The following is a 13,048-nucleotide window of genomic DNA, read 5'->3' on the forward strand; positions in this document are numbered from 1 at the left end:
ACCAGGGGAGAGACCCTGAAAGCACCAGGAGGCAACATAAGCAGTACACCACGTACACACCAACATTTTGTTTCTTTCTGAGCTATCAGTGTCCCCCCACTGGCTCTGTGTGTTTCAGAAATTTCCAAGGGCAGGGAAGTACAAACCATACTGAGCCAGTGGAAAAACACTGATAGGTCTGGGAAATCACATATGCTGTATTTTAGTAGTGAACAGCAAATATGACCCACTGGAACCCTCTGTAGCCTTGCAAGGATCAGTTTCAGTATCAGGCTAAGATAAGCTTACACTTGAAATTAAATCTGTGAGTACATTACCTATACATACAATCTACAATACAAAGATATTAAAATGGTGTACAATGCACACTCTGGCATTAAGAATTTCAATAACACATTAATTGTCCAAAACATGTGCACACCCAAAGAATACTGCCATTTCTTATTAATCCTGTTGTGGTTTTTGTGCACACCTTAATGGTGTTGTGTTATTTTAGCCTTTTTTTATAGCTAAATTAATCTGTCAATACCTGCAGATTTTGCTGACAGTAAAGATTATTTATTGCATTGTACAGCACTGTATTTATGAGAGGCAACCCCTGCTTATCCTCTAACTTGCACGTCTGACTGACTGCATGAACAAGCAGCAGAGGACGTAGACTACTACGGGGCCATGTCATACTGGCAGCACTATGGCAGGTGATGAGGACAGGGCTGTCCTGCTTCCCATGATGCTGTGCTCTAGACCTTGTGCTAGATTTTTTGACTGGTGTGGGGTGCAGAATGCAGCCAGACCAAGGTAAAAAGTGCACATGCCTTAGTGCTTTAGTACTGTTTTCCTCAGTCTTGGTAAATTACCCCTGAAGACTTTCCCAGGCAGCAGTGTAGTAAATGAAAGCAAGTCTTTCAGATTAAGTGTAACTGATCTTACTATTTTCCATCAAAAACCCTATCCACACCACTTCTTGAATTTGTACAGAAGCAGCCAATGGAATTTCAACAGCACATTTAAGACTACTAAAACGAGAGGGTCATTAACTTAAAAACATGTTCTTGATTGACTCATTCTTAACAACATTTCAGTTGGTCCTCATTTTTTATTTTTATGTTTTGTTAATATTTTTATATTCCTATTTTTATTGTCACTGTTTTCCTTTACTACACTATACTACTTATTTCCATTTCTGTCACCTTTGGTGTAATGCAATAGCAATTGCCGTGTGTTATTTTTTTGTTACATTTGCTTTTTAATATATTCCAGACACATTATTTTACTCCCTGTTCATTATTAGTAGATATGCTACACCTTACCTAGGCTATGGTATCTGTCAAATTATATCTTTTGGGAGCATCAGCAGCAGGGTAAATGTAAGCAACCTTAGCCCCTGAGTATCTGCAGTCTTGTTCTTTTCAAGGTCTGCATTTCTCTGTCTAGAAATAAATATTACTTCAAATAAAATGGAAGGTTGTGTCAGGTAGCTTTGTAGGTGCAGCTGGAATTTCATTGGCTATTTGGGGGGTTCCCAGCTTGTGTATAGTAGCTAAATGCAGTTGTTATGCACTGGTATGTCTGTTTAAAGGAACAGACATACCAAAAAATGAAAGAGCTTTAAAGTAATAAAAATATAATGCACTGTTGCCCTGCACTGGTAAAACTGGTGTTTGCTACAGTAACACTACTATAATTTATATAATAAGCTGCTGTGTAGCTACGGGGGCAGCCATTCAAGCTGGAAAAAAGGAGAAAAGGCACAGGTTACATAGCAGATAACAGATAAATTCTGTAGAATACAATAGTGTTTTATCTGTTATCTGCTATGTGCCTGTGCCTTTTCTCCTTTGAATGGCTGCCCCCATGGCTACACAGCAGCTTATTTATATAAATTATAGTAGACTTTCTGAAGTAAACACACAACTTTTACCAGTGCAGGGCAGCAGCACATTATATTTTAGTTACTTTTATACACTTTCATTTTTTGGTGTTACTGTTCCTTTAATGAAGGTGAGTCAATTTGTGGTATCTAATGCTCTTTGTGTGGGTAGTAGCTTTATAACAATAGTAAAAACCTGTTGGGTTGTATTTTTTCTTTTTAGCTTTGATTAATAAATACATTCTCTTTCTTAAGCGTCAAGAACTGGAATCTGAAAATAAAAAACTTAAGAATGAGTTAAATGAGCTGCGAAGGGCAATCACTGAGAAAGCCTCCCCAGATGCTACAGGCCCTGGTGGAACTGTCTATAAAGTTCTCTTGGAGCAGATGACGTCAGTAAGTGAGGAACTTGAAGTACGCAAGGAAGAAGTCCTTATACTGAGGTCCCAGTTGGTGAGCCAAATGGAAGCCATTCCACACAAGGTGAGGCATTTTATTGCACAGTGTCCATGACATTTAGTTAATATGCTCTAATTTTATCAGGGCAAAATCATAAGAACTGGTATTTTATAGCAACTGATATATGGGAGACACTCACTGAATTAACAGTTATGTCTTTGCTTAGGTCAGTGAGTTTGTTTTGTGAAGGTTGCACATGCCATTTTGTTTGTTTTTTGTTTTTATCTCGTCACTCTTTTAGGGCCATATTTATCAAAGGGTTCTTACTGCAGTTCACAGCTCTCATTTCTTTTGTATTCGGTTTTTAGGAACATATTTTTCAATGAAAAAAGTGGAAGTTCAACCAAACCAATACAAATAAAAAGAGAGCTGGGAAAGTCCCTTTGCTGTACTGTGGAAAGCTCTATTTTAATGCTTTTTAAATATGCATATACATTTTGTATACTCCGTAAATAGGCTCCATGCACTAATGTGACAGCATAAGTGAAACAGCCCAGATTAGAAGACCCTGATATACATTTTTCAGACCTGAACTGTTTTAATCTAAGATGTACATGTGATTGTTGGTGTACAGTGCTTGCTCTGACAAATGTTTTTCCTTTTTCATTGGCTCCCCCATTGATTATGTAGGATGACAAGGTAAGCATCTGCATTGTCGCTGCATGATGAGCAATAGATTTGTTTTAGCTCCCCATGGCAATTCACCCTGCATCAGCACAACCTGAAGAAACACTGATATCTGAATTGCATGCACAGACATTAACAGCATTAGCATACCCACATGCTGAGTTATCATGTCAACTACTTTTAATGCCCTTAACACTAAAAAGTACTCATGCAGGCCATTTCTGTTGTCTTGTCAGCACCCTCTGTTCTCTTTCTAATCTTATGTCGCTCATGTCTGCTGAAATGACTGAACTATTCCATTGACTGTGCAAGCTGTTGTATAATTAATCGCAGGCCCTATGTAAATGTAAAGATGTAACATTACCAAGGGGAAAGGAATACTGTTGATCAACTTTGCTTCTGGATTGCCAAAAATGGAGGATTACATTTTAGATGACTTTTCTCAGTTGCACGGATTTACTTACTACTTTTTAAAATGTATGTTTTAAAATTCAATTTGTTGTATTTTTCTGCACTCATGCTTCCCAGAAGCAGCTCAGTAAGCAAAGTCACTGGCTCTCTTAATTAATACAGCTTCTATACTGCTCATCTGTAAAAAATTAATGGTAGAATCTAGCCAGAATCAACAAGTGACTGCCCTATTAATCTGGGCCAATTACATACTTACCCAATAAAGATTATTTAAAATGAGCTGCAAAGTAATCAGATTTGCAAGTATTGTTAAAAGCAGTATTTTCATAGAATTCAGGGAAATTCAGTTATTTTATTACAGGTATGGAATCTGTTATACAGAATGCTCGGAACCTGGGGTTTTCTAGATAAGGGCTCTTAAGGTGGTTTGGATCAACATGTCTTACGTTTTATTTAAAACCATTTTAAACATTAAATAAACTCAATAGGATTGTTTTGCCTTCCAATAAGAATTAACTATATCTTAAAAATATCATATAAAAATTATGAATGTACCAGTGAATTATACTCCTCTAAATATAGAAGGATTGTGCTTAAAAAAGTTGTGTTTCGGACTGATTTATTGAGAAATTTCACCAAAACCCCACTAGCCCCGCCCATCTGTTCAACTTCCTGCTGGCTGAATTCTGCACACTGCACTGTAGGATAGGAACCAATCGGCAGCTAGGCTGACCTGATAGGGAACTGAAGCCTGTCTTTACTTGAGTGAGTACAAGGCTGTGATTGGCTCTCACCTCCTACTGTGCTTCTGGCAGGGACTGTTAGGACACACCCACCCTTCATTTGAAACAGGGACAGAGAAGTGATAGGATCTATAAGGAGCTCCAATAAAGGGGCCATTGTTACAGATAGGATTAATGTTTAGACCAAAGTGAAACCAGCACCATATATTATTCACAATTGTCTACAAAATTAGAGTTTTTTTCTATTTATCCAATATGTCTCCTTTAACTGGGATCAAGTACTGTTTTATTATTGCAGAGGAAAAGGGAATCATTTCAAAAATTAGAATTTTTTTTTTTAAATTTAATCAAAAAACATTCTTTGAATCTTTTTTTTTTCTTTCTTAATTCTAGATCTTGATCTAGAAAAAAATAAAATAAAAGAATGTTACGGTTTTTTATTAAATTTTAAGAAATTTTCTTTCTGGATAAGGGGTCTTCTGTCTTTACGAAATTTGGATCAACATACCTTACGTTTAATAAAAAAAATAATTTAAACATTAAATAAACCCAATAGGATTGTTATGCCTTCAAGTAATCATTAATGACATCTTACTTAGGGCCAAGTACAAGGTTCTGTTTTATTATCACAGAGAAAAAGGAAATCATTTTAGAAACTAGAATTGATTTTAATGAAGTCTATGGGAGATGACCTTTTTGTAAGTTGGAGCTTTCTGTATAACTGGTTTCCGGATCATGGGCCCCATACCTGTACTAGAAATAACTGCCATATTCCATTCTTCCTGGACATGGAGACTGCACTTTGGCCTACTTGGTTTAATAAGTACTACAGCTTTTGTATTAGGAGAACGTGTTTGTAACAGCAGGAAAAGCCTGACCACTTATACATCATGATTGTAGCTAAAGAACAAACATAAGTTTGAGGTTCTCTTTCTTGTAGGACACAATGACCGATTCCATGGTCCTCTCTGAGGATGTACAGAAGATGAAGGATAAAAGGGAAATTGCTCAGGCCTACACTGGCATGAAGGAGACAAATAGGTATGTCAAACCCTTTGTTAGCACAAACAATACAATAATAGACATAAAAAATATATATAGCTGGTTTGTTTTATCTTGAAATAAATCTTCTAAGGAATCTGTACAAAATGCTTATTGATGTTGTTTTATTAGTTAATATACTGAATAAAAGAGAGGAGTTTGTAACTGAAGGGAGTACAACAATTACTGAAAACCTTTGGGTACAAATTCTTAGACCATTACTCAATAATCTATAAAACAGCAAGGCCAATGCGGTGTCTGGTAAAGAGGCCTTGTGATGTTAGTCAGCATCTGTTCATTAGAAATGTAAGGATCCAGCCCTGGTCCACCAAGGTATTTATAGCTCTTTTTCGATTGATATTAAAGGGCTAAGCTCTTGTAATGCCTGATGTAATTGTTTGCTGCCCAGTGACCTAGAAGCAGATTTATTATTGTCCATTTATTAGTGTTCAACTGATCTAAGCAGGATCTTTTTGTATAAATCTGAGTTTATTTGAAAGTTTCATTAGAGGCAGGAAGGGTTTGATAAACTCAATATTAACCTTCTGAAAAGCTTTCAGTACTCCCTGATTTGATATTTGATTTATTTGCACCATTATTGTTATATAAGATAACTTTTGCTGAGAGTCTTTACTCCCTATAAAGTTATTTTTTTAGTAGTCACACACATTCAGAATGACACCCTACACCCCTTGTAAATAAGGCCCATACTGAATTGCTTTTCAGAGATGGGAATAGAAGAACGTGACTATTGTGATAAAAAAAAACTATTTGTTTTGTTGGATGGTCTGGCCTAGATATCTGTGAATACTGTAGCTAAGTCTCTTTTATCTGCATTTCTTCTGCCACTGACTCCTTCAGATCACACTATGAACTTGAAGGGGCAGTATAACCCCCTTTTTCAATATGAGCTTATGAATAGGGCCTGGGCTTGTTTTAAGAAAAGTCTATGGTGTCTTTTATTTCTTGCCCTAGAACCTTTCTATTTCGGGCAAAAGCTGAAAGTGAAAGTTAATCACATTCCAACTTCCTAGTTCATACAAGCTACTTAGAAATAGAAATGGCCAGCCCACTAAGTAACTCTCTGTATATACATGCTTGTTGGAATGAGACTTACTGTCAATTTCTTGTCTAATGCAAGAAATAAGAAAACCTATAATATATATATACACCGAAACGTAACGTTGGCTGTTCAATTGTGTGTTAAAAAGCGCATGATTTTTTTAAAAATAAACTTTGTGTTGCTGGTCTTTTTTTTGGATATTTGAATCATTTACCCTGCACCCGAGACAAAAACTGGGTTCGGCCTGACCAGGGCCTTTCTCAAAGTGATTAAACAACATCAAACACACGCTTAATAAAGCTTAGGTGGCGGGAAAGGAACCGTGGGAGCACAGGCATGACGTCATAAGTGAACAGTGAAACACCGTGCAGAAACATGACATGTAAAATATAAAAGTAAAACTGAGATAGATAAAATATATAAAGAATAGTAATTAGTGCAAAAAATAGGTCACAAATAAAAGTAGATATTTAGAAGCATACTCCTTTTTAACCGTATTCAAATATGTAGGATTAACTAGACGGGCTCAGCAATATAATAATCAGTACAATGTAGCAAATGTACAGAGACAAATTACCATGATATTGAGAAGAAACAAAGTGTCAAAGTACAGTACAAATGATACAATGCCAAAGATGAGTTTAAACACCCATAGATCACCACCAAGTGTAGAAGGAGGAGAAGTGGTGTAAGCGGAAAAGGGCTCACCTAATTCAAATCACGCAGGCCTGAATAAATGGAATATGCTTGGGTGCAGGCACATGTAGCCGAAATCCGCATAAAAACACGAGAGAATGCAAAGTCTCGCACCAGAGCTATATAAATATACGCCATACGTGTGGTGTGGCATTAGCCTTAGAGGAGAGTGAAAATAATGCTGTGGGCTGGATTCTGATTTATCTTGAGTGCCACCTAGTGGAAAAAAAGTGACAAAATCATGTGGCTTTTTTTCTTGAAAGCTAGCTTATTTATGACATTGTTAATATGACAGAATATTCCCGCATGCATTTTTTTGCAGAAAAAAAGTTGCCTGCCCGCAAGAGTCACATTATTCAGTTAATTTTCAATGGGGCTAAAAAGCTCAAACGTGTTAAAGAACTTGGAAAATAAATAAATATAGTTGTTATAGACAATTCCCATTGACTTCTATTGACCTTTTTGTTAAATAAATACTGACTAAAGGCCCCTTTATGTTAGCAAAAAAAAAAAGTCTGCAGAAAAACCTGAAATATGCTTATTTGCACAAGTGTTCATTCCCCACACATTCATATGTCATAGAATCATCTTTTGTAGCAATAACATCTTAATGTGCAGCTTTTCACACTGCCGGGAAGTGATTTCCCAGATTTGCCCTTGGTTGTTCCAGGTAGTCAGATGGCACTATTGCACCTCAACTTCAAATAGTGCCATGGATTCTTAATTGGGCTAGCTACGGCTGTGACTGGGCTGTTGTAGGGAACTGATCTTTCTTCAGCCACTCCAAGTTAACTTTGGCTATATGTTTGGGACATTGTCCTGCCATCTATCTGTCTGTCTGTCTATTGAAGTATTGCAATTGTACCTTTGATCCGGCAAAATACTGAGCCACATTGTGGAATGTACTGTGACAGGTTCAAGTCTTGAGTTAAATTATGGCATTCCATATTGGGCCATTTATTTATGCAGTCTCCCTTTTCAAATTCAGCATATGTTATCCAAATGGAAAATAATTTCCTTGTATTTGTGCATACATGTGTATTTATATACAGTTTATAAATGTGTATATTGATCTTTTTCTCATAAGTCAGTTGTGATCATCTTTCTTTATCAATATTTTTTTTTTTTTCATTTTAATTTTCCAAAATCCCATTTGTGTTTTGCTTTTTCTTTTCCCTTTGTAAGTCTTGAAACTATTGAAAGAAACCTGCCTCCAGACTACCAAGCCCTAAATGAGGACGGAGAGCTGTGGCTGGTTTATGATGGGTTAAAACAGGCCAACAGGTTACCAGACTTGTCAAATTGGGGATTTTTGTGTCGGAATTTTGCACAGTACTAACAATGCTGGATGCTTTTGCGATACTAATGGGCCCCTTTTCTGGCCATCTGTAGCAGCCATAGCTTGTTTAGGGAACTCCAGATTTATATGGAAATAAACCAGTTAAAAGGAAAAGCAGTTCTCTACCTTGGTATATAGTGTGTTGTTTGTTGCAGAATCACTAAAATCTCAACATATATATATATATATATCTCCAGTGGGGTTAATGTGTGCCAGGTAATTACAAATTGTTAGATGTCCAGCTCTTCAGCCACGAAAATCTTTGCTATAACAAAAGTATACGAATATCGCGGCTCAATACCAGTAGTGTAAAAGAAAATAGGAGTATTGGAATCCCTCACTGAGTGACATTTCTATCCAATGTTGGCAGTGGACCCCTCAATCAAAACAATGGCTAGCAAGCTAGCTTCAGTTCATTCCTTCTGTGGTGGGTACAGATTATGGCAGATGTAACAAAAGACTAAAATGGACAATATTAACATATACACAACGTTGTGTAACCTGTAGGATGAATGAGATCATGAATGTATGATTACAATCCTTACTGGGAAATACATAGGTGAGAATGGGACATTTTTGCCATAAACAGTACCGTTCCGATTTGCTTTAGCTGGAAACTATTTATAACAATTATTGGCATTTTCATGATGTGCCAGCTACAAAAGCGATGGATGTTCCAGCTTAGTGGAGATCTTAGTGTTTCTGTACCAAATTAAATGTGTCTGATGATTCTCATAGCGTGATTTGTGAAGTTATGTAACTGGTTTCATTTTACACAACCTTGTTGCCTTTTATTTTAGTAAAGGAAAGTATTTACTGAGTCTTTTGGGTCCATGAGTTGCTACTGGTTTAACAGTGCGTCAGTAGAACGCCTTATTTATTGAATGCATTTTGTTGAGCATATAACATTTTATTCTTGGTAATATTGTTTTACATGTTTTTCTTTATATGTTGCTATATATTTTCTTAAAACAGAACCCAATTCTGTAAGTAATGTTTATTTTCCAATTCCAGAATATATATATATATATATATATATATATGTATGTATGTGTATATATATATATATATATATATATATATATATATATATATATATATATATATATATGTAAGGAACATACAGTATATGTATGATTCTTGGTGGTGGTGTTTTGCAGTCTATGCAAACTCTGCTAGTAAAGCTGAAGCTCTGCCATACTCAAATGACCTTAAAATTTTTCAGGAGTCCATGTATGGTGTCCAGCATGTATAGAAGAGCAACTAGGCATTCTCCTTAAATCTTAACTGGCTCTCAGGCTGGACAAGCAGTGCGCTATGCCCCCTTTGCCAGCACTATAGTCTTGGGAACCATTGCATTAGACCATACCTTCTTCATATCTGTTATGTTTAAAGTGTGAAGAATGGATCAGCCCCACACTAATTACCTTCAATTTTCTTTTTTTAAATAAGAATTTAAGGTATCCGTGTAAAGGAAATCACTGGAAAATAAACCTTACTTATAAGCAGAGCATGTTTTTCATGAAAATAGTTTGTGCCATGCATTTGACTTTTACACAAAATTACACTGCATGAAATTCTAATTTAAATATCACTTTTTGCTGAAAAAATACTAAAGTATAGTTATTTATACTCAACACGACCTCTGCAGGAATAACTTGACATATTGTTGCAAATCTGAGTGTGCAATTACTATTTTACAATTTTAACTGTTTAACAGATTGGAAAAAATAAAAACATTATGGGGCTCATTTACAACTGGGGCATAAAACGAAAAGTACAATAATTAAGTACCCACAATTGTACCATTCTCCTTCTGGAATAGAACGCAAAAAAGTTGCATCTGGCTGCATATGTAGTGCTGCATAAATGGGTGGGATGTGAGCATCTGCTGACACTACTTTTCCTTACATGTCATTTATGATTCTAAGATTAAATTCTCTGATGCTCTGCAAACTTTCAGAGTGTTGTGCTTAAAATCATCAAACATGGTTTCTCTAGGCTCTTACAAAACAGAATAAGGCTACAAGAATACTTCCTGCTTGCAGTCAACACAAATGTCTCTTGACATCAAAAAAAGATTGGGAAGTCATGACTGGTCAGGTAACCCCCATATCACTGCAAAGGAGCTCCAGGTAGATGTAGTTGGTATAAGAATATGGTGCGCTATGGAGTGTTGCTGCATCAAAGAGCAACCTTGATGAAAGAAACACTGAACTCTTTGGCAACACTCACTAAAAGAACATTTGGAGAAGAAAACAACACTTTTAAAATTTTCAAGCAAGAGGTGGGCCCATTTGAGAAATATGATTAGTGGCATTTGTAGTAGGAAGAATGAATACTACTATCAATAGTTCTTGGCAGCTATTGTCTATGATGGCACATAAGCTGAAAGCTGGTTATTCCAACAAGACAATGATTTAAAATATACCTCCAAATCAACAGTAAACTACTTCAAGAACTGAACTGCAAGATTAAGGATTTAGAATGGCCTTCATAGTCCCCAGAGTTGAAAATGATCACTAAATCTGTGACTATATCTTAAATGCATAGTGCATACCAGACAATTAAGGGTATTTCTAAACTAGAAACATTCTTCAAAGAAGAGTGCTAAATATTCCTAAATCAAGAATAGAAGGACTGTTAGGGGCACATTTACTAATCCACGAATCCGAATCACGAATGGGAAAAAATCGTATTGGAAATGAAAATTTCGGAAGATCGCAAATATCACGAAAATGCTTACGAAAAAATCGTATTAGTCACGATAATATCGTATTGGCGATCCAAAAGTCACAAAATTTTCATACCGAACAATTGTAAACAGCAGTAAAACCTTTCCGATTTTTTCGTGCAAATGTCCGAAAAAGTCGTGCGCCGTACGAAAAAGTCGTGCGGACGCCCAAAAAAATCTGCGAAAATACGCTCGGAGCGTTCGTGCTTTTGTAAATGTGCCCCTTAGTATTTACTGACATGGGACAATGCTGCATTTTCTACTTTTATATTTTTTCCAGTCTGTTGAATTTAGCAAATAAATAGTAAATAGTATTTGTTCATTGAAGTGGAATGTCTCATATTTAAGCCGGTTCCTGCAGAGGTTGTGTTAAACTCTTCTACCTTCAACAAAATCAGCAACACCTATAATTAGACCAGAGGTACCCAAACTATTGAGTACAACTGTATGGGACACAGGCGCTGCTGCTTGTAATCAAATGCTTTTCCACATTACTAATATACCTATTTAATGTGTGTGACTGGCTATTGTGTTAACCTAGACCAAGGAATAACAGGGTGCCTGTCTAGGTTCCTGCTGATCAACTAGGTTGTTTCCTTCGATAGCACCAGTTTGCATGCCCCTGCACATCCTAACACATCTGGTCTTTATAAAATAATAAATAACTGCTATATGGCATTAGTACTCTACCAAGAAACTTTCCATCCCTTGTGTCCAGCTGCATGCCGCTTTATTCCATTACCCATTCCATCATTCCATCATCCATTTGTCTGTTTGCCAAGCCTTCTTACATTGCCCATGTTAGAATTTCTGTTTTGTTCACTAATACTACATGCAAGTTTGTGCCTTTTTGTATTATGCATATGGAATTAAGAGATTCTGGAAGATATTTGTCTGATTTAATTTGCAGCTTTAAAATTTCAGACTCTTGTGGGCCTTGGGTTAATAATTTTTGTTTTCGATTGTTCACACTACTTTCTAAAATATATTTATTTGAAAAATATATTTTTGTGATTAAAATACTAAAAGCCCCTTAAATAAACAGTACACACTGCAGTGTTAACAATGGCTTACTAAAGATGCTGTATTATATACTAAAGGGGAAGCCGATCCTGTGCGGTGGGTAACAGACTGAGCTTTGCTATTGGCTTGCATTGCTGGGCATGCTTTCAGTGTAAGTGACAGGTGCCTGCTTCCTTGCTGCTGCTTTGCAGGGTTTTGGAATCCCAGCTGCAATCACAGAAAAAGGCCTTTGAGAATGAAGTGGAAGCTCTCAGAGGTGAGATCCAGGCTCTAAAAGAGGAGAACAACCGGCAGCAGCAACTTTTAGCCCAGAACCTCCAGTTGCCACCTGAAGCACGAATCGAAGCCAGCTTGCAGCATGAAATCACCAGGCTAACCAACGAGAACTTGGTATGTAGACTTATAACCATAAGCAGCTATTCTAATTTATGTTCATTGATTTTGCCCAAAAAACAATACACAGCTTGCAGTACCATCCTGTTCAGTTGTTTATTTTAATTCAAGTGCTGTTGAGTTTATTTACTGTGTCAGGTTTTTATTCCTATATACTAAACAAAAATGCACGTAAGCAGTGCGCAAGCAATTAGCAGTTGGGAAGTTCATAATGAATTAGTTAGCATTGTATAGAGGGCTCTTGGTGTAGCCTGAGTAAATATTGCACCTTAGGGGAAATATAAATAATGCATATTGTTTGCTCCAAGTCTTATGACCCATAAGAGCCTTTCAGATATTTGCTTTAGAAAATAACTATTTGGTTACTATGGGTAACTAGACCTGAAACAAAACTGCATTGTTGTTACACCCTTCCTTTTAGTGATACTTAGGTTTAGGTATTCTGAATGAGAAGAGGGAAGCCTAGTAACGTGTATGCAAAGTTTAGATTAAAACTATTAGGAAGAATAATTATATTGCTGATTTTACCTAAGCTTTTTTCACAGAAACATACAGACATTCAAATTTCTATTTTCCAATCCCCAATTAATGAAAGCAGCCATGCATCTGGTTCTATGGCTGGGTTGGAAGATTATCTCCTCCCATATCT

General features: G+C 36.4%; 1 protein-coding gene across 14 annotated transcripts in view; it reads left to right on the plus strand.

The window, feature by feature from the left end:
• myo5a (myosin VA) overlaps nucleotides 1–13,048 on the plus strand; it is a 99,270-nt gene that overhangs the window by 68,555 nt on the left and 17,667 nt on the right. For 5 of the 14 annotated variants that reach the window (XM_031899180.1, XM_031899181.1, XM_031899182.1 and 2 more), the window contains 5 exons: nucleotides 2,126–2,353; nucleotides 2,960–2,968; nucleotides 5,051–5,151; nucleotides 8,096–8,194; nucleotides 12,198–12,396. In XM_031899180.1, the coding sequence (XP_031755040.1) occupies nucleotides 2,126–2,353; nucleotides 2,960–2,968; nucleotides 5,051–5,151; nucleotides 8,096–8,194; nucleotides 12,198–12,396 (636 nt within the window). The remainder of the gene's footprint in view (nucleotides 1–2,125; nucleotides 2,354–2,959; nucleotides 2,969–5,050; nucleotides 5,152–8,095; nucleotides 8,195–12,197; nucleotides 12,397–13,048) is intronic. The other 9 variants (XM_031899186.1, XM_031899188.1, XM_031899191.1 and 6 more) reach the window with 3 other exon arrangements.

Source organism: Xenopus tropicalis, chromosome 3 (genome assembly GCF_000004195.4).
Source record: "Xenopus tropicalis strain Nigerian chromosome 3, UCB_Xtro_10.0, whole genome shotgun sequence".
Taxonomy (NCBI): domain Eukaryota; kingdom Metazoa; phylum Chordata; class Amphibia; order Anura; family Pipidae; genus Xenopus; species Xenopus tropicalis.